The 26,892-nt window shown below is 27.1% G+C and overlaps 2 protein-coding genes across 2 annotated transcripts; one reads left to right on the top strand and one right to left on the bottom strand.

Annotated features, from left to right (window-relative positions):
- Nucleotides 1-2,029: 2,029 nt before the first annotated feature.
- Nucleotides 2,030-2,923, bottom strand: LOC113372914 (activity-regulated cytoskeleton associated protein 2-like). The gene has a single exon (XM_026613249.1). It carries the CDS (start codon nt 2,921-2,923, stop codon nt 2,030-2,032), a length of 894 nt encoding a protein of 297 aa, XP_026469034.1.
- Nucleotides 2,924-15,805: 12,882 nt separating this feature from the next.
- Nucleotides 15,806-16,489, top strand: LOC113372915 (activity-regulated cytoskeleton associated protein 2-like). The gene has a single exon (XM_026613250.1). It carries the CDS (start codon nt 15,806-15,808, stop codon nt 16,487-16,489), a length of 684 nt encoding a protein of 227 aa, XP_026469035.1.
- Nucleotides 16,490-26,892: the final 10,403 nt, after the last annotated feature.

The following is a 26,892-nucleotide window of genomic DNA, read 5'->3' on the forward strand; positions in this document are numbered from 1 at the left end:
TTCCCTGAGAGCACACAAATCGACATGGTGTACGGTTTGCTTAAAAATAAAATCCGCATGAAAATTCCACGTGAAAGTATAACCACGTTTGAAGATTTGTTGCACAAAGCTGCAGACTTAGATGCACCAGAAACCAATAATTTTTTACCTAAGCACAAGTTTTCAATTACCCCTGGAGACTCATCAATTACAAAATGTAATTATTGCAAAAGAAGGGGACACATTAAAGAAGAATGCAAAAAGCGTTTAACATGGTTGGCAAAGAAAAATTTTACGAACCCTCAAGAAACCATAAACTTTTTGTCTTCTGATTTAGTTGTCCAAAGCACTCCGGAGCACCAAACTCAAAAATCTGAAGTTTTTTGCTTTTTGTGCAAAGGGAAAAATCATACGTTTATGGAGTGTTTGACCAGGAAATCAATCCAGGAACAAAAACCATCACCAGTTGGAATTAAAGAGAAAACTATTATTATTAAAGAGGAACCACTTGGAACCAATGAGAAAACTATGAAGGACACCCTTGTTGGCTCGCCGATTATGCAGTTTTATAAAGAAATACAATTTTAATCGATTTCTTGTTATCATTACCTTTATATTGTAATATTTGATTATTATTATGATTAATAAAGAAATGTTAAAAAATTCTACTATTTTTCTATTATTTTTTTAAATTTATATTTAATTTTTGATTTTTTTATATTCATTCATATAAAAACTTTTATATGGGTGTATTGAACTGGTTACAGGGATTTGTAGTAAATTTTTTCTAGTTTCTGCTAAGCTAACTAGAAAAGAGTGCCCGGTACAAAGTTTTCGAGTTATTCAAAAAAATGATTTGCAAAAAAAATCTTTGATTTACATAAACAAAAATATATATCATGTTAGATAAAATTACAATTTATCAATACCAGACATTCCCTAATTACTGCAACAAATTTGTCATTATATATAAAATTGATTAATTAAATAAATGTTATGAATAATTATAAAATACAAGATCAAAAATAAATGTTCACGTCTTTATAAATACCCTTCTAAAATGTTAACTATTCAATTTTTGCATATTTTTTAAATTACATAATAAACAATACATCATAAAATGATATTTAGATAATTTAATTTTAAAAAAAAATTATAGCTAAGAGTAAAAACAGAAGTGAAAATTTTCCCAAGATTTCCCGTGCGCACGTTAACCTAAAACAAAGGGTCGATCCAGGTTGCGTGCTCTCTTAGGCAAAAACTAGCCCCTAACTGTAATTATTAGGAAAACAATATACAAATGATGTCAAATAATAAAATATGATTTATAATATGTTTATAAATATTTTTTAATTAAATTGCGTGCAACCCTATGTTTATATTACGTATATTGCAAATTGCAAACTTGGACATATTGTAGCGAGTTCAAAACTAATTTATTTGAATTTTTCGTATAGAAGTGTTTGTGATAAATTATAGAGATATAAAGTAAATTTTATCTAGTTTTTGCTAAAGAAATTAAAAGAGTGCTTAGTACAAAGTTTTCGAGTTATTCAAAAAAATGTAAAAAATGTCCTCCAGAATTTTCTATTGCATTTATCAAAAAATCGATTTCAAAGTCATTTTATTCAACAATTTTATATCGGAGTGTATATAACTGTTTACACGGATTTATAGTAAATTTTATCTAATTTCTGTTAAGCTAATAAAAATAGAGTACCAAATACAATTCAAAGAAATGTAGAAAAATGTCCTGCATATTCTATTACAAACTTAAACAATATATAAAGTGGAAGTTGGACGAGTTAAAACCTAATTTATTTAATTTTTTTGTATTGAAATGTTTAAGACAGATTTTATGGAATTATTGTAAATTTTATCTAGTTTCTTCCAACTTACCTGAAAAAAAATGTCCTGAACAAAAATTTCCATGCAAAAAGTAAATTATTAAGTCAAACATTATTTAAGAATTTTGGAACTTTTCTTTATTTATAATGATAACAATGGTAATAATGATAATAATAATAATAAATCTATTAAAATTGGTCTCCTACTTAGTTTTCTTCTTTGGTTCCTTTTTGGCTTCTGATGATGTCTGTGGTTCCACCCACGGAATCACTTCGGCTGTCCTGACAAAATTTACTAAGCAAAAGTCGGTCGAGTGAAACTCTTCGCAATAGAAACAAAAAGTTTGAGTTTTCTGAGTCGTCGAATTCTGGTTCTCCGAGGAAGAAGATTTCTTAGATTCTTGCTGGTTGATTTTAGAGTTTTTCTTCGCCAACCACTTCAAACGACTTCTGCATTCTGCAGCAGTGTGTCGCTTTTTGTTGCAAAAAGTGCATTCTGGTTCGGGTTCAGGTGCATCCAAAAGCTGTTCTTTAGACCTAAGTATGCTAAGTTCTACGTCTTTAGATTTTTTCACTAAATCTTCAAATGAGTTTACATCTGCTCGAGGAATTACATCACGGATTTGTTTATGAAGCAAACCGTACACCATGTCGATTTGCATGGTCAGAGGTACCTCATAAGGAAGTTCAGCCAGCAAGATTTTTTTTCGCACAACAAACCAGTCCGTACTTGTATTTTCATTCTGGTAGTCGTTAAAAAATTCTAGATACACTTCGGGTGCAGGTCTTCTTGTACCAAAAAATAATTTCATCAAACGAATTGCCTCATCAAAACTTTGCACTCCGGATTTTATACCAGCCCACCAAGTGGCTGCTGCATCCTGAAGGAGTAAAGGAAGTTCTTGTAGTGCTTTTTGATCCGAAATATTTGCCATGGACTTGTACAACAATATGTGTGATATAAATGCTTTGAGTGCCTCCGGGTCTCTTGAACCATCAAATTTTTTCGAACACGTAGAAAAACTTTTAGGGGTTGGTTCAGTGTTTGCTTGAGCCATTACTGACCCAATCAATTTCCCCAACATATCTTCTGTCATTATAATTGGCATGATAATTGACTTATGTGGTAATTGACTTATGTTCTTAAGAGACGACTAAATACTTATGACAAGTATTTCCAAGTTCACTCGGTTTATATACACTTTTAGGTCGTTTTTCGGGTCCTTTCGGTAATCCTCGAGCCATTTCAGGATGAAAAAAATAGTATTTAGGCATAAATATATTGTTATCTAAATCCCTTACATCTGGTAAATGTGACGTCAGAGATTTTTTATTCTTATCTATCCTTCACAATCGGTCTTTACTTTGTATTGTTGTCTTGCTCGCTCGTAACAGGTACTGATCCCAAAAATGTGTGTGTCTTTTATATTGGATTATAAAATTTATATCTTATATATAAAAATGAAGCTCTTTTTCAAATGTCCGAATAAAACTCGAAAACGGCTGAATCGATTTGGCCAGTCTTAGTCTTGAAAAATTCGTGCCAATCCAGAGAATGTCCAAAATGTGAGAAATTATTTCAAATCCGCGTAGAAACTTTACATTTATAATTTGAAAATTTTTGTAGAAGCGTAATTTAAATAGAACAATGGACGGTGGCAATTTCGTGAAATGTCAAACGCTTTTGACAGATGATGTTCAATTACGTTTAATAGGATGTTTTACGCGAATATTATTTATTTGTGATAAATTTGTAGTAAGTAGTTTTGTTTGTAGTTTTATTTATATACAAAAACGTTAGTAAACGGGCCGCAAGTGTTACTACTTACTCAAAATATCAACTTTTTTGATATGTTAATATGAAAATGCACTTTTTGGCATATTTTTCTCAAACACGGTGCTCTGAATGATCTCATTTGTATAATTATATACTCATTGGTATTTATAAAACATTTTCTAGGTTATATTATTTTTTATTTATGTTATTTAAATTCAGAACCTAAATTTGGTATCGATCAAATGGACATTTTGTCGAATAACATTTTTCCAGTTATAATTTCCCAGAATTTTATTTATTTTTAATTTATTTTTAGGTAGTAATATATGAAGGTCCGGGATTAAAAAGGTCCACCACCGATGTGCCAAAAATCAGTAAAGTTAAGCATTGTTTAACAAGAATATTTGAAAGTAGAGGGAAAAAGATGTAAAGATGCCAGCTACAGACTTGATTTGAAAACGATAATCTTTGAAATGGGGGAGATAAACGGTAATCTTTGAAAATCCATAATAAAAGTATTTTCTTCCGTTGGTAGTTTTAGCATTAGTTAAAAATGTAATTATTTTGTAAAATACCTTTAAAATTATAATAAGGCTTTAAACCTTTTACCACCTGCACGTTACAAGTTACCCCGCATATAGGATAAAAAGGTCTAGATAACAAATTTTTGGAAGACATCAAAAAAGCACATTTCTACAATGATTAAGTAGAAGTCAGTTTACTGAACGTAGTCAGATAATTGTTCGTTTGATATGTCTTATTTGTTGTGATATAATTGTTATGGTTTTTACAATATAGTTTATATTTGCTCAAAGTCAAATTGGACCTTTGAAGCTCAGTAGTATTATTTACAATTATACACAAAATCCAGAATCCAAAAAGAATCTAAAAAACTTGAAACGTAATTAATAAGCCGAAAGACCAAAACAGACTCGGATTGGATTATACGATGTTTTCTATAGAAAGTGTATAAAACTTCCAGTTTGATTGTATTGACAAAATATAGACAAACTAATGGGGTTTATTGTTTTTATAATACCTAATTGTATACAGCATTCAAACAACACATCCTTATACACTTAAAGTATTAATATTTTTGATTCTCTAGAAATGGTTTAGAATATACCTTATTTAGCAAAACAACGTTTGCCGAGTCAGCTAGTTAGAAACAAAATCAAATCATCAAATGTTAAGTTATTATTTATATTAAGTTATTCAGCTATATTTAAAATTCTCCATCCTATCAAATTCGATGTCATCACATTTTGTCATGACCTCAAGATAATGGGTTGTATACATTATTATCATGTATTGCCAAAAACATAAAAGTGTTTACGTCTTCTGTAACATAAATAGAGCACTAGTAGTAACATTTATCGCTTTCCCATTCACATTTTTTAAATTTTTAACTTCCCGTAGAAGGAAAAAATTAAAAAAATTTTATATCCTTACGTTTTAGAGATTTCTAAACATTTTGGCATTCCTCAGGAAAAATTGATGTATGTGTGTATGTATGTGCAGACGAGATATGAAGATGAAGACGTGCTGATTAGTTTTTGGTGAAGATAGGTTCAGCTGTTTCGGAGATATGGGGCAAAAAATGCCAAAAACGGTAATTCAGTTTTCGAGAGAACGGAGTACCCGATTTGAATGATTCATATTTTACTTGTATTGACTAAATAAAGAATTAATAAAATTTTTGGTAAGGCAGGTCTAGCGGTTTCGGAGATACAGAATGAAAAGTTAAAAAAAATTATATTTGGCGGTCTAAAATGATCATTAGACAAAAAACTTTGCCGAAGAAACCATAGCTCGGAAGTGAATTAGAAACCAATTATATTTTCAATAAATTCAAAACAAATGGAGATAGATTAAATTCATTATTTTTTTAAACTTTGTTAAATATTTTTTAGATACTGTAACAAAAAAAATATTTTTTAACTTCCCGTAGGGTAGTTATAGTAATGGGCCGAAAATCTAAAATGAAAATGTTTGCATTTATCGACGTTTTGAAGGTTTCTGAACATTTTGCCATACCTCAGAAAAAATCGATGCATGTGTGTGTATGTGTGTGTTTTGTATGCCCGCATTTTGTCGTTCAACCGATTTGAATGGTTCAAAAAACATTCGATTCCTATTGATAGGGAGATGTGATGATTAGTTTTTGGCAAAGGCAGATCTAGCTGTTTCGAAGATACAGAGCAAAGAGTGCAGAAAATACAAATGGAGTTTTTGAGAGAACGGAGTATCCGATTTGAATGATCTAAAAAACATTTATTTTGTAATGATTATGAGAAAAGGTGATTAGTTTTTTGCAAAGACAGGTCCCGCCATTTCGAAGATACGAACTAAATGTGCAAAAAATGGCAGTTTTTGAGTGAAGCGTCAGATTCGAATTATTCAAAGAACTTTCTGCTTCAACAAAATAATTGCTTTTGAAAAAAAAATGTTGTTTCTAATTTTTTTTTCAAGATTTTTTTTATATACCGAAAATAATTCAGATTTTAATTTTAATTATGTTCTAATATACTTTAAACAAGTCATTTCAACTTTGCAATTCAGTTTATATAATTCTTATAAATATTAGGCAATGTTACAATATTAACCCTCCGTCGGTCGGATATTTTTTCACCTTCGAACGGTCGGAAAGGTCTGGCTGGACCACCATTTATTTTACATGCATTTATATGGGATAAATGAGTTTTTGGTGTCTTATGTATTAACGATTATATAAAAAATCAAGAAATATAAAAAAATCGTTGCTTTTTTTGTTAATTTTTCTCTTTTAAATCAATGAAAAACAATATTTATTCTTTTTCGGCGCCTTTGAAATGAATGTGTGCATTACTCATCCGATTTTCAGTGTTTGCGATTACCAATAAGTTTGGTAGGTTTTCAATGAACTCTCGTCATGAAAATACTAACATTCATGTTAGAACACATAGCAAAGAATATAAACAAAGCAGTTTGAATAGAAAATACCATGAAAAAAGACAAAATACTGGTATACATATATCAAAAAGCGTATATTTCATACAAAATGTATGGGTGGTCTGGACAGACCTTTCCGACCGTTCGAAGTATAAAAGAGTTAATATCCTTATAATTATCCTTCTGTGCATTTTTTCGTCCTGATTTTTTCATTGATCGACAGCTAATGAAATTTTAGAAAAAGTCAAGAAATTTCAAATCGATAGGATTACTAGAAGTATTTTTTATTTTTAATTGAAGTCGAAAAAAGTCTGGCCAGACCACGCCGACCGACAGAGGGTTAATAATAATCTATTTGAAAACATTCAGTATTCCTCGAACATTTCGTTACGGTACGGAAAGTTCTAGCAATTTGCCTTAAGGCAAATATATATATATATATATATATATATATATATATATATATATATATATATATATATATGATATTCAGTTTTCAGGGCAATACATCAATTAAAAAATTTGTATGACTTTAAAACATTTTTATTTTTTCCATACGTGAGTGAACTCTTGCATCGGAATACAGAATAGCGGGATGTATTTTATAAATTCATAAAATAACTCATTCAAAAATTTATATATTGTTAAATTTAAAGTGACAAGAATTGGTTTCATTGTGCATTGTGAACAATTATAATTATGAAATAATTAGGATTATTACAATTACATATTCCACTGAAGATGACACGAAACTATGTGTCGAAACGTATGGAAAAAATAAAAATGTTTTAAAGTCATACAAATTTTTTAATTGATGTATTGTCTGAAAACTGAATATCACATATTTCAACATCAAAATTATATAAAAAATTTTAATATATATATATATATATATATATATATACATATATATACATATATATACAAAATTGTTTATTCTTTTCATTTTTCTAAATGCGTGCCAGCGCTTATATTAATAATCACAATATTCCGAATTCTAAATTAGAATAATTATATATTATCAAAGTTCATGTATATTTAGTTTAAATGCGAATTTGTTAAGTGAACAAGTAGTTTATTTTTAATTACAATAAATAATAATGAAATCAATATATTGTATTTTAATATTTTGGAATATCAATTTGATATTTTGTCAAAATTTTGAGTCTCCGATAGAAGAAGCCAATATTAACGATGATAGTGACAGTATTGAGTTTGATATTAGCCAGGCTGAAATAAATTCAGCAACTCAGGATGATATTGAAAAACTATTCAAACGAATGGATTTTTTTGAAAAGCACGATAAAAATAAATATGAAGCTTTGGTGAAACTTATGCGTAGTACCAATAATGAATTGATTAGTTTGAATCGAGATCTAATAGCTCCGCAATGTGGTCTGTTAATTCTGAAAAATAGTTTCTCAAGAGCATTTGATATGCTCAAAAGGGTTTATACATATAATTATGACGAGGTAGTATATTACGCATATGCTCAAAATATGTCTAATTTCAACAACGTCATCAAGTTTGCAAATATGATCGATAATCAGACCCAAGCATCGATTATATACCAGGAGTTATTCAAATTAGTAAAAAACGATGTAAGTATAGATAATTTAGTGAACATGGTGGAGAATATCAATAATCTCAATAATAGGTCAGAATTCAGAAAGCAAGTTTTAGACTTGTTACTAATAAAAGTAAGTGCGGAACTCACAAGTATTTATAAATTTGTTAGTAAACATTCTAACTCTCGATTGGACACAATCCTCCGTTTAGATCGAGAAACTGGATATAGCCTTATCAAGGATGTTGTGAATGAAGTTTATACTAGATTTGATCTCGGGACCTTGATTACATATGTTTATCTACATACCGATAAATTTTTACGTATTAAAGGTTACGCAGCTATTTATGATAAAATAGTCCAGGATGGAAATTTGCAATCAGAAAGTTTGTTTCAATTAGGAACTAGGTACAGAATGGCAAAGCATGATATAAAGAATGACTCCGACGACATCAAACAAGAATTAGATGATCTCATCAATAAACTTCCTGCATGTATAAAAAATGCAGCTTTAATGCAGCAAGTGTGCATAAAAAATTTAGTATCAGGAAGTTATCTCAGAGCATCTAACCAGAATATTGAAAGCAAATGGAAAGTCATAGTTTCACCAGGTGAGACTACATACGACCGAACTAAGTGGAATTTTGATGCTATGCAGGAAGGTGTTTATTTTAGACTAAAAAATATATTTTTGGACCGCAATATCCATAACGTTAATAGAAAGTACCAGGTTGATCGTTATACCAAGCAAATTGAAATCAACTTTTCGATGAATTCCCAAAATCTTGGCTGGATTATTTATTCTACTGGTAACACTTGTTTTATAAGGTCCCTTACAAATCATTTTTCATTTTTGAGAGATTATGAAGGCAGTCTGATTCCAACCAGAGTTGTAAATGAAAATGCTGAATGGATTGTAGAAAATTGTTAGAAACATTGCAGATCAAAAATTGGCAAACTATTTTAAATACAGTAATTTTCTAGAACTCAATTTCTAATCATGCAAAAAGTCCGTTGTGAATGTTATAAATTTTTGTCAAATGATTTTCATGCTATAACGAAATATATATATTTATAACAAAAATATATTTATAATTATAAAATAAGAATTCAAAAAATATTTAGATATCACATAACTTAAAATAATCTCTATCCTACATGTTTGTTCAAAAATTATATTCATAACAAAAATCTTTTCTCAATAATAAATCTACATTTAAATATATTATTAACTTCCCATAGGGTAAGATATTGTAATCGTTCAAAAATCGAAATTGAATTTTTTTACATTTCTCGACGTTTTGAAGGTTTCCGAACATTTTGGCATATCTCAGCAAAAATTGATGTGTGTGTGTGTATGTATGGATACAATTTTTCAGTCACGTTTTCGGGCGCACGGATCAACTGATTTGAATGGTTCCATTTGTTTCCTATTGATAAGGACACGTTCTGATTAGTTTTTGGCAATGACAGGTCCAGCCGTTACGGAGATACGGGGCAAAGAGTGCAGACAATACAAATCGAATTTCCGAGAGATCGGAGCATCGGATTTGAATGATCTAAACATTCAATTTGTAATGACGGGGAGAAGTGGTGATTAGTTTTTAGCAAAGGCAGGTCCAGCCATTTTGAAGATACTGAGTAAAATATGGAAAAAATGGCAGTTTTGAAAGAACTAAACAACAGATTTGAATGATTCAAAAAACTTTCTGCTTGTGTTGACGAAACGATTGCTTTTGGCAAAAGAATTTTTTTTTCAATTTTTTTTCTAAAAAATATTTTTTTGAATATCAAAAATTATCCGGATTTTAATTTTAATTTTGGCTAAAGTTCTAAATCTCACTATTATACTTAAAATGCATAATTTTAACTTTGCTATTCAGCTTATATAATTCTTATAAATATTGGACAATGTCCTTTATTTTAAAATTTATTGATTGAGTTTTGTTTAATTATTTTTCTGAAAACATATATAAGTCACAGTATTTATTATAATCTATATGAAAACATTTAAGTTTCCTCAAATATTTCATTACGGTACGGGAAGTCCAGCAATTTGCCTTAAGGCACGATCCCATGCACCACTAGTTTACTTTTAAATCACTCGACATTTATTTCATTGGATATTATTATTGTAATTCAAGTTAACGTCATTTTTTTTTATTAAATTTATTTATACGAACCACGTGACTTCTACAGTCAAAACTGTCAAAAAACCGTTACTTTTTGCCTAGTAAGTTTACCCAAGATTTTGCGCGTGCACGTTAACCTAAAACAAAGGGTCGATCCAGGTTGCGTGGAATTTTAGGCAAATACTAGCCCCAAACTGTATTTATTAGGAAAACAATATACAATATGAAGTCAAATAATAAAATATGACTTATAATACTATTATAAATATTTTTTAATTAAATTGGGTACAACCCTATGTTTATATTACGTTTATTGCAAATTGCAAACTTGAACATATTGTAGCCAGTTCAAATATAATTTATTTGAATTTTTTGCATAGAAGTGTTTGTGATAAATGATAGGAATATAAAGTAAATTTTATCTTGTTTCTGCCAAGCTAACTTGAAAAGAGTGCCCGGTACAAAGTTTTCGAGTTATTCAAAGAAATGTAGAATTTCCCGAATTTTCTATTGCAATTATCAAAAAATCAATTTCGAAGTCATTTTATTCAAAACTTTTATATCGGAGTGTATATACCTGTTCACACGGATTTGTAGTAAATTTTATTTAGTTTCTGCAAAGCTGATAAAAAGAAAGTGCCTGGTACAAAGTTTTCGAGTTATTCAAAGAAATGTAGAAAAATGTCCCGAATTTTCTATTGCAATTATCAAAAAATCGATTTCAAAGTCGTTTTTTCATAATAATTTCAAATCACTTGAAATTTATTTCATTGGATATTTATTTTTATTAAATTCGTTTGTTTATACAAACCACGTGACTTCTACTGTCAAAATTGTCAAAAAACCGTTACTTTTGAATTTAATAAATTTAACTAATTGCAAACTTTAATTAAGTCAATACAATCAATGAAAGAGCTTTTTGTTATTATTAATCAGAACCATATTAATAAATTTGTTGAAATAATATTATTTTTATGCAAAAAAATATGAATTTCAAGAATTACTAATTGGTAAAATAATTACATTATTCTAGATTTTTACAAATTTCCTCTGTTTATGATAATAATAATAATAATTATATATTACGATAATAATAATGATTGAGATAATATTTGTTTATGTGAATAAAAGTTAAAAATAAATATAAATAAAATTTCAATTTAAAGAAATGCTAATTTTGCAAATAATTTTTTTTCTCATTTTTTTCTTATTTATAATAATAATAATACGAATAATATAATATTAATTAATGATATAGTACGTATATTAGTTGGATAATAACAATAAATTTATAAAATTAAAAAAATCATATGAATAAATGCAAAATAATGCAAAAAAATATAAATAAATAATGAATTTCCTTTGTTAACAATACAAAAAAATTTTCTACTTATTAAAAAAAATATTTAGAATTTTGTTTCGCGTGTTAAAAATTCATTTGTTTGATACTGGATATACAAATTAATTCACCTGAGATTTGAACAAAAATAGTAATGTTTATTGAATTATTAGAACGAAAAATGTACTTTAGAAATTATAATTGCCAAAAAGCAACTGAAGAAAATTATATACTAAATTGTTGAAGCAGTTATGTTGTAAGGTAAAATCAAGTGTGATATGGTTTTTTTACCACAGATACTATATTATTTTTTCTGAATTTCTTATACTGCTTATACTAACAATAAGACTATAAATGAATCACAAAACTATGACATCAAATAGGATATTAAAAAGTATAGGATAGGAAATTAAAAATTTTGACAACTTTTGAATTGTAGACGTGGGTACAGGACAACGTATGTCGGGTCATCTAGTATAAATATATATATATATATATATATTATATATATATATATATATATGATTTAGTAGTTAATTTTGATGTTGAAATATATGAGTGAGTTCTTGAGGGCGATACATCAAACAAAGAAAAGCCAAAGATTTATAAAATAATCTTTATTTATCTTTATATGTATATATGCGTAGGTTTATATGAGTGTACTTAAATATTTTTGCCTATACTTTTTAATTATTTATTTAATTCTAGTCTCTACTACCTTTCCTATCTTTTATATTTGGTTTGTTGTTAAGTGTTGCTGTTTGTTAATTTTTCTCTTATTGTATAGTTACTTTACCAATCCACATATATTATAATTACCTAGATATGCTAATTTTCATACTGTTTTTAGATCCACTGATGATGACATTAAATTGAATGTCGAAACGTTTGGAAATAATTATTTTATAAATCTTTGGCTTTTCTTTGTTTGATGTATCGCCCTCAAGAACTCACTCATATATATATAGTAATATATATATATATATATATATATATATATATATATATATTACGATAATAATAATGATAATGATTATAATAATAATAAATTGATTGAGATAATACTTGTTTATGTGAATGAAAGTTAAAAAAATATATTATTTATTTATATATATAATATATATATATATATATATATATATATGATTAATTTCTTGGGGGGCGTAATATCAAGTAAAAAATATTAAAGTAAAGTAAAGATTTTTTTCAAAACATCTTTATTTTTCCATATCAAGTAAAAAATATTAAAGTAAAGTAAAGATTTTTTTCAAAACATCTTTATTTTTCCATACGTTTCGACTTAAAATTCTACATCATCTTCAGTGGTTTTGAATTATTTATATTATCACTAACACATATTAATATAACTTGTACAAATTAATAATTAGAGACAAGCACTAACTGTCAGTAATTTCTTTTTTTTAATAAAAAGAATAAAAGATAAAAAGTGATTAATAAATAAAATATTATACGTAATACACGTGCATCCGAGGCATATATATTATATTACATATATATATTATATAAATATATATATATATATATATATATTTATATATATATATATATATATATATATATATTATATATAATTTATATATAATCTGATGTTAATCTGACATCAACGCTTCGATGTGTCAACAACGCATTATCGTTGTTTTGACCCTAAAAGACGTCTTAGGGGTCGAATGAAACAACAATATGCAACTACCTGCTACGACAGGGATGAAAACATGTTACGTCATCATGAGATTATAAAAAACTAGCTGTAAGTGGAATTTTGTCTTAAGGCAATTAGGGCATCGTGCCTTAAGGCAAATTGCTGGAACTTCCCGTACCAAAAATTATTATTTTTTTTTAAAAACGATTGACATCTTTGAAAAAATTTACTTTGCAAAAATAAGATTTTTGAGAAACTATAAATTGGACAAAAAATTAAATTTTTTTGAAAAAAAAAATTTTTTTTAAAAAAATTTTTTTTTTTTAAAAAATTTTTTTTTGAAAAAAATTTTTTTTTTCTTTATTTTGACATGTTGTGGAAGATCTGAACTTTTTTTTCAAAACAATCGTACTGCTTTAACTACATAGGGACAAAATATAAAGCGCGTAAGCGCCGCGTCGCTGTCTAACGCATAAGCATTGGTACGGAACCATAGGAATGTTAACAAATGTATACTTATTGTTAAAATCTCTATAAAATGTCTGATAATTTGATGTGTGCATATGTCTAATGATCATTTTTGACCACCAAATGGCTCATTTTTTTACTTTTCCTCTATATCTCCGAAACCGCTGACCTACCTTCCTATGAAAGTTGTATCGATTCTTCATCTTGTCAATACAAATAAAATGTTTTTGAATATTAAATCGAACGCTCCGTTCTCCTAAAAACTGAGTTACCGTTTTCGGAACTTTTTGCCCCGTATCTTCGGAACGGCTTGACCTGCTTTGCCAAAAACTAATCAGCACGTCTCCTTATCAATACGGATCGAATGTTTTGTGAATTATTCAAATCGGTTGATCCGTGTTCCCGAAATCGTCGACGAAAATTTGTATCCGCACATACATACACAACATACATACAACACACACACACACACACACCACAACACACATACATCCATTTTTTCTAAGGTATGCCAAAATGTTCAGAAACCTCTGAAACGTAAAGATATATAAAAATTTTCATTTTCGATTTTTTTGCGATTACTATAACTTACCCTACGGGAAGTTAAAAATATGATGATTCAAGAAAAAATATATTTTATTACAAATTCACATCTATATCAAGCACCAAACTAATAAATAATACTTATAAATTGACATATTATTTATAGACAATATTTAATGCATATTTTAATTATATTTTTTGACATTTGCTAATTCAAAATAAATTAAAAATAATTGAAAACAATGTCATAAATCGGATATTTATGGAAACATATCAAATGTCAAATCAAATTTATGTCTCACTTGATTTCAAATACAAAAAAACTAATTGCTATGCCAAAATAGATACTATATTCATCTAAATTTATAGTATAAATAGTACAATTACGATAAATAATTATTCAATATTTTTAGTACGAAAATTGATAAAAAATTAATAAAAGTGCCAAAAATAAAACATTTAATAGATTTGGACTCGGATTTCTCAGAACTTTATCCATGTTAGTTTCTGGGATAGTAGAATATCAATTTATAGTCGAAAATTTATGTAAGTCATTAAAACATTATAGATCGCAATAAAAAAGCGACATATTGAATTTAACATTAATTATAAACAAAATTTTGACAGTTCAAAAAAATTAATTTTTAACTACTTCAATAAGAAACAAATAAATTAATTATTCCAAGTTATGTTATAAGCAATATTGCCAATCAAATTATAAATATAAATTATATCATATTAAATTTTGACCAAGAAGGAAATATTTTGGCATTTAAAAATTTAGTGCATATTGGATATATGAAATTGACATTCTATATTTTTAAATTACATGCAAAAGTAAAAAATCTGATATTTATATAAAAAATTATATATTTAGATAATGGTACTGCGTTGATTCAAACTAATATCTAATTTATACATTGATTAAAAAAAATATTTCACTATTTGACATAAATAAAATTAAGATAAACAAAACACTATGATGCGATGAAATTAATTTTCGAAATGTAAAGAAATTTGTGTAATAAAAATATAACATTATTATTAATATATCATGCATATTATAAGAACTTATGCAAAGCGGCAAAATATTTTTGATGGCAAAACAATGTTTGTCGGGTCAGCTAGTATATATATATATATATATATAAATATAAATAATCAACGACTAGGAAGGATGTGACGTCATCATAATATGATAGAGAAAGTTGCGATGATTCAGATTCAGACTGGTAAGGATTGAAAGAGATGGAAGATACGTGACGTCATCATGAGATGATAAAGAAAGTTGCCTAGAAAGGATAAACAAGGATAAATGACATGTGACGTCATCTTGAGATGCACATGTTATAAATCACTTAAGTGACCCGACTTGATCCTTCAAAAAAAAACATCCCCACTAGCATCCAAAATTGTACACAAATCTTGCAAAAATAGAAAATTATGTCAGAAGTGAAATTATATCATAAGTGAATTAGTACACTAGTTATTTGCACGTCTTACTGAAAGCAAAAACGATTTCTCTACCAAAACTATAAGTTTGTTGCCATAAGTCTATTATTATGTCGGAAGAGATGTTTCAAGGTTTGATGGAAACTAAACCAACAATTGGCAGTTTCTCAAAATGTACAGCAAGATTCGACGGTTCAAGAGATCCTCAAAAAGTCGAAGAATTCACAAAAGCCATATCCTTGTACAAATACATGGCAAGCATTTCTGACCAAACCGCCCTTCAAGAATTACCTTTACTCCTTCAGGATTCCGCAGCCACTTGGTGGAATGGTATAAAAACTAAAGTGTGCAGTTTCGACGAAGCTCTCAGTTTGATAAAAGTTTATTACACCCAGAGAAGACCAGCTTATAGTGTTTATTTAGAATTTTTTAAGGACCATCAGGATGAGAACACGAGCACACACCAGTTTGTTAGCAGAAAAAGAACTTTATTGGCTGAACTTGCTTATGAGTTTCCTGAGAGCACACAAATCGACATGGTGTATGGTTTGCTTAAAAATAAATTCCGCATGAAAATTCCACGTGAAAGTATAACCACGTTTGAAGATTTGTTGCACAAAGCTGCCGACTTGGAAACACCAGAAATCACCAACTCTTCTGTCGACAAATCGAAACTAAAATGCACTTATTGCAGAAAACGGAATCACGTGGCTGCAGATTGCCTTAGGCGTTTAAAATGGACAGTAAAGAAAAGTTTGAAAACCAACCATCAAGGACAATTTTTGCTTGGATAAACCAAAAGTTACTGCGATTCCCATTCCCAAAATTTCGACAAAAAAAAAATCTGATGTTTTTTGCACTTTTTGCAAAAGGACAAGTCACAACATTGAGGAATGCCGAAGGGTTTTAATCAGGAAAGCCAGAAAGGAACAACAGAATTTACTAGTTGTTCCACCAACTAGGAAGGAATCATCTGAAGTATTTAAACATAGTATTCCGGAAAAAATATCATTTTTTTGAAATTGTATAGGTACTTCTATTTGTATAAAAATTCACTATATATGTCTTATATTATTATGGATAATAAAATTTTTTCTTTCATACAAATATATAGTTTTAGTTCATCCACAGTTTTTTTGCAATTTCAGTGTCCTATGATTCAGAATGACTTGACACGTCGAGAATCTTATAAATAAAATTAGTAAATCAGATTTTTTGATGAAAATATCGATTACTTTGGAAAATTGTTAAAATAGTATATACAATCACTTAATTTATTATTAATATTTTTTTCTAAACGATTTTTTTAGATTTTTGTCTAAAAAATAATTTATCAAAATTTTATAAATAAAATTAAATTTAAACAATTATTAAACTTGATAATAAAATTTTTTGAGCTTGACTTTTTTAGGTAATTTTTTTAAATAATTTTTTGAAATTCATTTTAAGCAGTTTAAGTAATTATATTACTTATATTTATTTTATTTTATCTCTGTTTAGTTAACTTATTAATTATAATAATAATAATTCCATTCGCTACTTATTTAAATTATTTTTTTAAACAAATGAAATTATAATATCTCAGAAGTCAAATTAGAATTTGAACTATTTAAAATAAATATTAATTTTTATTAAAATAATAATAATTATATGACTGGAACAATATTTTATGCACAAATAAAATTTTATAAACAAAATTCAATTTAAATAATTTACTATTAAAGTGTTTATTTATTATCAATTTATGTTCCATAAATTTATTGGTAATAATAATAATATCCAAATTAAATTTCTTAAAATGATGTTTTTTTATGTACAGAATTATAAATAAATTTTTCTTGACCTTTGCAATTTTTATAGTAATAATTATTAGTAATTATTAATAATAATATTAATAGCAATATTGCTAATTTTAAATTCAGAAATAAAATTAGGATTTAAACTAATTGCTAAAAACTAATTAAATAAATCATTTTAGAAACTGATATCATTTTGCAGGTGAAATTAATATTAATTCTTTACTTGAAATGTAATAATAATAGAAATATGAAATTTTATAAAAAAAAAATAAAATGCACGTGCAAATAAAATTTGAATTTAAACAATTAAAATCAATTAATAAAAAAAAAACACTTTTAGGTCTGATAACTGAACATATTTTGAATAATAGTAATAATTATTTTAATGACAATAAATGAACATAACAATTTTTTTATAAATAAATTTAAATTTAAACTATATAAAAAGACAAATACTCTGGTCGATTTTTGAGATTTCAGAAAGTTTGAAAAGCAATTTTATTTTATCAATAATATTAATACTAAATTTTGGTTTGTCAATTAATAAAACATTCATATATGTTTTTTTTCAATTTGTTTTATTATTTTTATATAAGGAACATCATTGTGTGCATTATATATATGTATATATATGTTATACATATAAAAACATATAAATCTTCTACATTAGGCATATATCATAAATTCTACTCCAATTCTCCATTTTTTTCGAACAATTTATACAATAATAAATAAACATATATATATATATATATATATATATATATATGTATATATATATATATATAAATTTATTCATGTATAAATTCTTCGTAGGTGCTATTAATTTCTCTACTTACAATTAAATTGTTTATATATTATTTATTATATTATTGTTGTAACAAAAAAATAGTATATACTATTAGTAATAATATATACTATTTTTTTGTGTATGTGTGTGTGTTTTTGTGTGTAAGTATAGTTATATACATATATTGGGCGGATATTCTTCTAAACTTGCAAAATACTTGCAAGTTAATATTTTTTTCCTATAGTAATTTGCTAAGTTTTTGGCAGATTTTACGTATAAGAACTTGAAATATAAATATATATATATATATATATATATATATATATATTATTAAGTATTAATTATGTACGTTTCGACACGGTATGTGTGTCATCCCTCAGCACCTTTAACTATTCTAATTCTTAAAAAAAATATTTTACAAAGTTTAAAATAAATTTCATACAAGAATACAAAATAAAAATATTAATACATACCAAAAGTAAGAAAAAAAATACAACACACATTTTTTAAACAAAATTCTTCATTAAATTTTTTTAAATAAAAAAACAAACTGATAAAATAAAATAATAAACTTAAAATTAAATAATAAAACTCTGTAGTTAATCACACGACTGACAAATTGTAACAATTTTCAAAAAATTTGAAATTTTTTTTTTAGAATTTTTTAAACGTGCTAAGGGATGGCACACATACAGTGTCTAAACATACATAATAAATAATTATTTATTTATTTATATATATATATATATATATATATAATTTCAAGTCTTGTTTTCAAGATTTTTCATAAAAGAACTGATGAGCATTTGTTCAAAAAATTATTTGTTTTAATTTTGTATTAAGTTGTTTTTTTTATACTTATAAGTTCTTTTATAAAACCTATATTTTATTTTAATTATTTATAATTATTTTTGAAAAGTCTAACTTTTCAAAATCAATTCAAGGTAATTTAAAGCATATCATCACAATTATCAGTGCGAAAACATTTTATATATTAAATTTATAATTTATGTATATATATATATATATATATATATATATATATATATATATATATATATATAAATTTAAATGCATCAACATATTTCTTAAAATATGTACATTTTTTTCAAGTATTTCTAACTAAAAGGAATTTGTGGTAGAAGGGTTGAAATTTAAGGGGTAAAAAAATAAAAATACCAGTAATGTCCAAAAAATAAAAAATAAATAATTTTTTTTTTTTTACACATATAAATAAATTATTACAAATAATCCCAAACAACTACCCCTTCTAGTTCCTCCAGAAATTGCTTTTTGGGTCAAAATATCACCATCCCTGGTACCCCTCTCGTCCTGGTTTCTTGTATCATAAGAATTATCTGGATTATCTTTACTATTATCTTTTATAAAAAGACCATCTTGATTTCTTGAATTTTTTTCGTTTAATAAATATTTCGAATGCACCGGCTGGGAGCGCCAACGAATTTTGAACTCTGGTGAAGTTTTTGTCATTGATTGCACCCTGGGGGAAAAAATTAATATAAATTTGTTTTGGTACTTAACTATAGTATTTGATAATTTTTGTGGATATTGCAATAGCTTAGGAAGGTGTTGTAAAATTTTGGGGGCGATTGGATGCTTGGTTATATTTTTAAATATTTTTGCAAGTTAGAGTATAAAAATAGACTGTTAGGTTGGTGACGTTGCAAGAAATAAATCAATATTTTATTATTTTGGTACTTAATTGTAGTTTTTGAAGTTATCAATATTTAGCATACACATTTTTAAATATATAAAAATTTTTAGTAACTTTGTGTGATTATTTATATTTTAAAATATTTATGCAAATTGGACTTTAAGATCAGACAGTTTACTTCAAAGTAAAAAGTTGCGAAAAATTAAAATACTTCTAAATTTTGGTACTTAACTGTAGTTTTTAAAGGTATCAGTATTTAGTATGCACATTTTTGAATGTATAGTAAAACTTCAGTAATTTTGTGCAATTATTTATATTTTTAAAATATTTTTGCAAATTTGACTTCTAATTCAGACAATTGTCGTCATAGTAAAAAGTGTTGTTGCAAGAAAAATTAAATATTTTTAAATTTTGGTTCTTGACTGTAGTTTTTGAAGATGTCAGTATTTAGTACATACACTTTTGGATATATAGTAAAATTTTCAATGATTTTATGTGATTATTTATATTTTTAAATATTTTTGCAAATTTGACTTTAAAATCAGACAATCGATATCAAAGCAAAAAGTTTCGTTGCAAAAATAATTAAATATTTATTAATTTTAGTATTTATCTGTAGTTTTTAAAGATTCCAGTATATAGTATATACATTCTTGAATATATAGTGCAAATTTTAGTTAATTCAGGCAACTATTTATATTTTTAAATATTTTTGCAAAATATAAATTGTATTCAGACCGAGAGTGTTGCATTTAAGTAAATTTAATTAATTTTCTTAATTTTGGTACTTGTAATATTTTTCTAACATAATTTTAAATTATATATATTCAAGAATGTTATATAATTTTTTTAATTCAAATATTTATATTTTTAAATATTTTTGCAAAATATAAATCATAATCAGACCCTGAGAGTGTTGCATTAAAGTAAATTTAATATTTTTTCAAAATTTTGGTACTTGACTGTTATTTTAATTAACATTATTTGAAAGTATATATATTTACAAATCTTTTCTAAAAATTTCAGAAACTTTTTGCAAATATTTATATTTTTAATTATTTTTGCAAATTGAAAAACATATCAAAAAGGTGTTACAAGTTTTTAAATCGGGAAAAATTGAGTATCTATTAATTTTGGTACTTGACTGTAGTTTTTATTAACATTAGTTGAAAGAATATATTTTAAGAATTTTATATGAAATTTTTAGTAACTTATTGCAAGTATTTATATTTTTAAATAATTTTGCAAATTGGACTTGAAAATCAGACAAGTATCAGCCATGAAGCCATGAAGAAAAAATTTTGTCGCAAAAAAACTCAAATTTCTAATAGTTTCGGCGCTTGACTGTAAACTTTGAAATTACCAATATTTAGTACATACATTCTTTACCATATTCTGAAAATTTTAGCAACTTTTGGCAAATACTTATATTTTTAATTAATTTTGCAAACTAAAACGTCACACTCGTATAACCATAATTTAAGAATTTTTGTGTCCGAGTCAGTACCATACCAACAAAAAGTTCAAAAACATACTTAATACTCATTATTAAGTATTATATATATATATATATATATATATATATATAATTATTATTTATTATTATTTTTATCATCTTACCTGATAACAACAGTGTTTAAATTCCAAGGCAAAGAATAAATTTTATGTTTATCCCTGGCACAAAATGTATGCAAAGGTTTGTCAACATTAATTTTTTGATTATTGTCTAAATTTCTTTTGGGTCTCGGTTTAGAAATTTCAAAATCGATTCTTCTTGCAAATTCATCGACTTTTGTCAATTTTTTAAAACTCCTGGGTAAAGGACTCATGTTGGTATATTTTATTAATTTTAATTTTTTCTTCTTGGATAGACTTTTGTACTTTTCGAGGGTTTTTGATGGTACCGATTTGGAGTTAAGAGTTTTTGCAGGTTTGGTAAAATGTTTTAGACTAAAGTTTTGTTGCAAAAGATCATCATTTCTGGTACTTTGGACTTCATAGTCTTTATCTATTACATTAAAACCATCTTCATCAATATACAAATCCTCTGAAACACTTCTTTTGCCCAAATGTCCACTATAGATATTTCCACTAGTATAAGTATTATCGTTGGAATTTAAATTTTCAGGATTTTGCTGATAGTTGTCTTCGAAAATAGTTATATTCCAAGCTTTGCAGGATTTTGTTTGATTCGATTCAATTTCGATAAAAAGAGATCTTTCGATATTGGTCACCAAACGCCACACACAATTTTGGTAGAAATAGGAATTTGTGTAGATGTCTTTTGATATAAGTTCACCTAAAAAGGGAAAAGACTCTTGTGAAAAAAAATTGTAACTTTTGAAGGGGTTGTTTGGGGTTAATGATATATATGGGAGATTTGTTTAAAATTAAATTATCAATAAGTTTGTCTAATATTATAAAGACCTACAGCAACTCGGTATACTTTAAAATTAATTTTTATTGATACGCTTCAAGAGTGTTTTATTTAATTTTGTTACAATTGCTTCGTGCGTTTGCTTAGTATATTTCTTGTAACTTTTGAACTGTTTGTTTGAAGTAAATGATATATATATAAAAAATTTGTATAAAATTAAATTATCTATAAGTTTGTCTAACATTATAATGACCTACAGCAACTCAGTGTACTCTAAAATTGCATTGCAAGACAATGATATTATTGATTTTGTCAAGCGCATTTTATCCTTGTTTTTTGTTTATAACTTTTTTTTAGGTTCTCTGAGAAGTTTTTGGTCTGAGACAACTATAATTTAGATAAAATTTACAATAAAACTGTGTAGTCAGTTTTTCCATAAAATATTTAAAAAAAAATCTACAAGACTTTAAATTTATATATATATGTATATGTATATATATATATATATATATATATATATATTTATTTACCTGAATGTGTACTAAACGTTTGTTGCCCGCATAATCCATCATTTTGAAATCGGAATTCTGCACGATATTTAAAATTTTTCCTACAAAAATTGCATATTAATAATGATCAATATTTAAAATATTTACTTTAATAATTTTATAATATAAACAATAAGTAATAGATAGTTATTTTGCATTTTTAAACCTACCTGTCAGCTGTGTTGTGGGTTAAAACTAGAAGTCCCCAAGATTTCACCTGAAAATATAAATGTATTAATGATTTCAATAGCAATTTTAGAGTATACCCAGTTGTTGTAGGGTGAAATGATACTAGACAATATTATACTTTATTCAATTTTGTGTAAATTTGCTGAATATTTTGTACATATCGGACAAACCGTTTAAAAGTTACAAGAGTTCTAATAAATAAATGCATGAGCAACTTGAAATCATCAATTAGTGACTAAAATTTAGACGCGCTAGTTCAAGTCGATTTTAAAATATACGGAGTTGCTGTAGAGCATTATAGTAATAGACGATATTATACATAATTTAATTTCAAGCAAATTTCTCGAACAAATCATGTCAATTACACAAACCGTTCAAAAGTTACAAGAGTTCTAATAATCAAATGCATGAGCAACTTGCCATCATCATTATACCTTGGTATACTTAAAAATCTACCAAAAATTTAGGCGCGCTATTTCAAATTGATTTTTAAGTATACCGAGTTGCTTATAGGGCATTATAGTAATAGACAATATTATACATATTTCAATTTTGCGTAAAATTGCCGAATATTTCATTTATTTAGGACAAACCGTTCAAAAGTTACAAGAGTTCTAATAAGTAAAGGCATGAGCAACTTGAAATCTTCAATTAATGACTAAAAATTGAGCGCGCTGGTTCAAATAAATTTTTAAGTATACCGAGTTGCTGTAGGGTACTATAGTATTAGACAATCTTATACACAATTCAATTTTGTATAAATTTGCCGAATATTTCATATATTTAGCACAAACCGTTCAAAAGTTACGAGAGTTCTAATAAGTAAAGGCATGAGCAACTTGAAATCATCAATTAATGACTAAAAATTGAGCGCGCTGGTTCAATATAATTTTAAAGTATATCGAGTTGCCGTAGAGCATTATAGTGTTAGACAATATTTTATATAATTTAATTTTGAACAAATTCGCCGAATATTTCATTTATTTAGGACAAAAGTTACAAGACTTGTGTTAAGCATAAACAAGTAGCCATCATCATTTAATGACCAAAAATTTAGGCGCGCTGTTTCAAGTCGATTTTAAAGTATACCGAGTTATTGTAGGGCGTTATAATATTAGACAATTTTATGCTCTATTTAATTCTGAACAAATTTGCCAAATATTTTCTAAATTAAAAACTATTCCTTTAACAGTTACAAGAGTTTTAACAACTATTTACCTGTATCGGTAACCAGCTGGTCTGAAAAGGCCCACAAAGGCAAACCAGATCCTGTCCCTTCTCGTCCTTGATTCTCAAGTGATCTATTTTATCCAAAGTCATCTTATTATGATCTAATAAGGATCTTTTCGTTTTTCCAGATTTTGTAGACATGACACAAGTGCATCCACTGTCACCACATTCAGTTTGGCAAATTGTCTCCTGATTTTGGTAAGAAGACGACGAAAAATTGGTCACCTGGGGAAAAATTTGAGTTTAAGGTAAGGGATTTCAAATTTTTTTATTGTACTGGTACCTTTATTATTATACTTTGGTTCACGTCGGGTATAAAATGTTTAGAACAAGACAAAGGCCCATTGATGTTCCAGAAAAAATCTGTTTTTTCACCAACACCTCCAGTCATCTTGCGATGGTTACCATCGTTTTGCAAGTCTTCTGAACGTTTTTCACGAATGTAAAAATATCCTGGCTGGTCTTCGATGTCTTCCTGATCTTGTGGATAGGATATATCTGCTGGTTTTTCAGAGTTTTCCAAAGTTTTTACGAAGTAACTGTCGCTGGTCACTGTTCCTCTTGGAGGCATGTGGTAGAAATGGGTGTCACAGATTGAGTGAGGTTGAAGGGTTCCACTGATTTTTTCTAAAAACAGAAATAGTAAATATTAAGTGTTATATATCAGGAGAAAGCTGATGAAATTCTCTATCCGATGATATATTATTAACTTCCCGTAGGGCAAGTTATAGTAATCGCAAAAAAATCAAAAATGAAAATTTTTATATATCTTTACGTTTCAAAGGTTTCTGAACATTTTGGCATACCTTAGAAAAAATGGATGTATGTGTGTGTGTGTGTGTGTGTGTATGTATGTATGTATGTGCGTGTGTGTATGTATGTGCGGATACAAATTTTCGTCGACGATTTCGGGAACACGGATCAACCGATTTGAATAATTCAAAAAACATTCGATTCGTATTGATAAGGAGACGTGCTGATTAGTTTTTGGCGAAGGCAGGTCTAGCCGTTCCGAAGATACGGGGCAAAAAGTGCCGAAAACGGTAACTCAGTTTTTAAGAGAACGGAGCGTCCGATTTTGAATAATTCAAAAAACATTTCACTTGTATTGACAAGATGAAGAATCGATAAAATTTTCATGAAGGTAGGTCTAGCGGTTTCGGAGATATGGAGGTAAAAGTAAAAAAATGATCATTAGACATATGCACATCAAATTATCAGATATTTTTATAGAGATTTTAACAATAGTATACATTTTGTTAACATTTCTATGGGTTCCGTACCAAAGCTTATGCGTTAGACAGCGACGCGGCGCTTGCGCGCTTTATATTTTGTCCCTATGCAGTTAAAGCAGTACGATTGCTTTGAAAAAAAGTTCAGATCTTCTACAATATGTCAAAATAAAGAAAAAAAAAATTAAAAAAAAATGTTTTTTAAAAAAAAATTTTTTTTTTCAAAAAAAAGTTATTTTTTTGTCCAATTTATAGTTTCTCAAAAATCTTATTCTTTCAAAGTATTTTTTTTTCAAAAATGTTAATTGTTTTTAAAAAAATAATAATTTTTGGTACGGGAAGTTCCAGCAATTTGCCTTAAGGCACGATGCCTTAATTGCCTTAAGACAGAATTCCACTTACAGCTAGTTTATTTTTGTAGCTAGTGTTGTGTAATTTGAAATCCCCGTCGACTAAGTCCATCTTGATGAGTATTTGCAAGGGACTCTAATGTATTTTGGGAGTTTTTAGATAAAAATTGAAAATTTTTGTTAGGAACTGTCACAAATATTGTATATCACTAGAAAGCTCATAAAATGTTCTATAAACGCATATATACTTTATTACTATTGCTAGTGGGGTGCAGCTTGAATTTTATTTAAAAAATGTCGATTTTAATAATTATCGTTACATGCTTCTCATAGATTGTTGGAGTGTTTGGATGAAAATTGTATAATATTGTTAGGAACTGATCCAAATGTAAAATATCAGTAACAAGTTCAAAAAATTCTCTATCACGTGGTATTTTTTTGTTTTTGTAGGTAGTGTGTACAGCTTGAATTTGAGTTTTATTAAGTCGATTTTGTTAGCTATCTGGATGTGCATCACAGGTCTTCTAGTGGATTTGGTCAAAATTTGAAAATATTGTAAGAAACTGCCACAAGTGTAATATATCATAAGAAATGCTGTTAAAATTCTCTATTAAATGGTGTATATTTTATTTTTGTTGCTAGGGCTGTGCAGCTTGAATTTTATATCGACTAAGTCGATTTTGATAAGTATCTGCAAAGGTCTCTTATACATTTTGAGAGTTTTTGGTAAAAATTAGGAAACGTTGTTAGGAAATGCCCCCAGAAAAAGCTCATCAAATTCTTTATCAAATGATGTGTATTATATTGTGTAACTAGTGATGTACAGATTGAATTTTATGTCGACTAAGTCGACTTTAATATGTATCTGCAAGGGTCTCTTATGCATTTGGAGAGTTTTTTTTAAATTAAAAAATATTGTTAGAAACTGCCATAAGTGTAGTATATCATGAGACAGCTGATAAAATGTTCTATCAATTGGCATCTATTTTAGTTCTGTTGGTAGTGCT

Source organism: Ctenocephalides felis, unplaced genomic scaffold (assembly GCF_003426905.1).
Source record: "Ctenocephalides felis isolate EL2017-DRISC unplaced genomic scaffold, ASM342690v1 CF-g0.4_SCAFFOLD_01604, whole genome shotgun sequence".
NCBI lineage: Eukaryota > Metazoa > Arthropoda > Insecta > Siphonaptera > Pulicidae > Ctenocephalides > Ctenocephalides felis.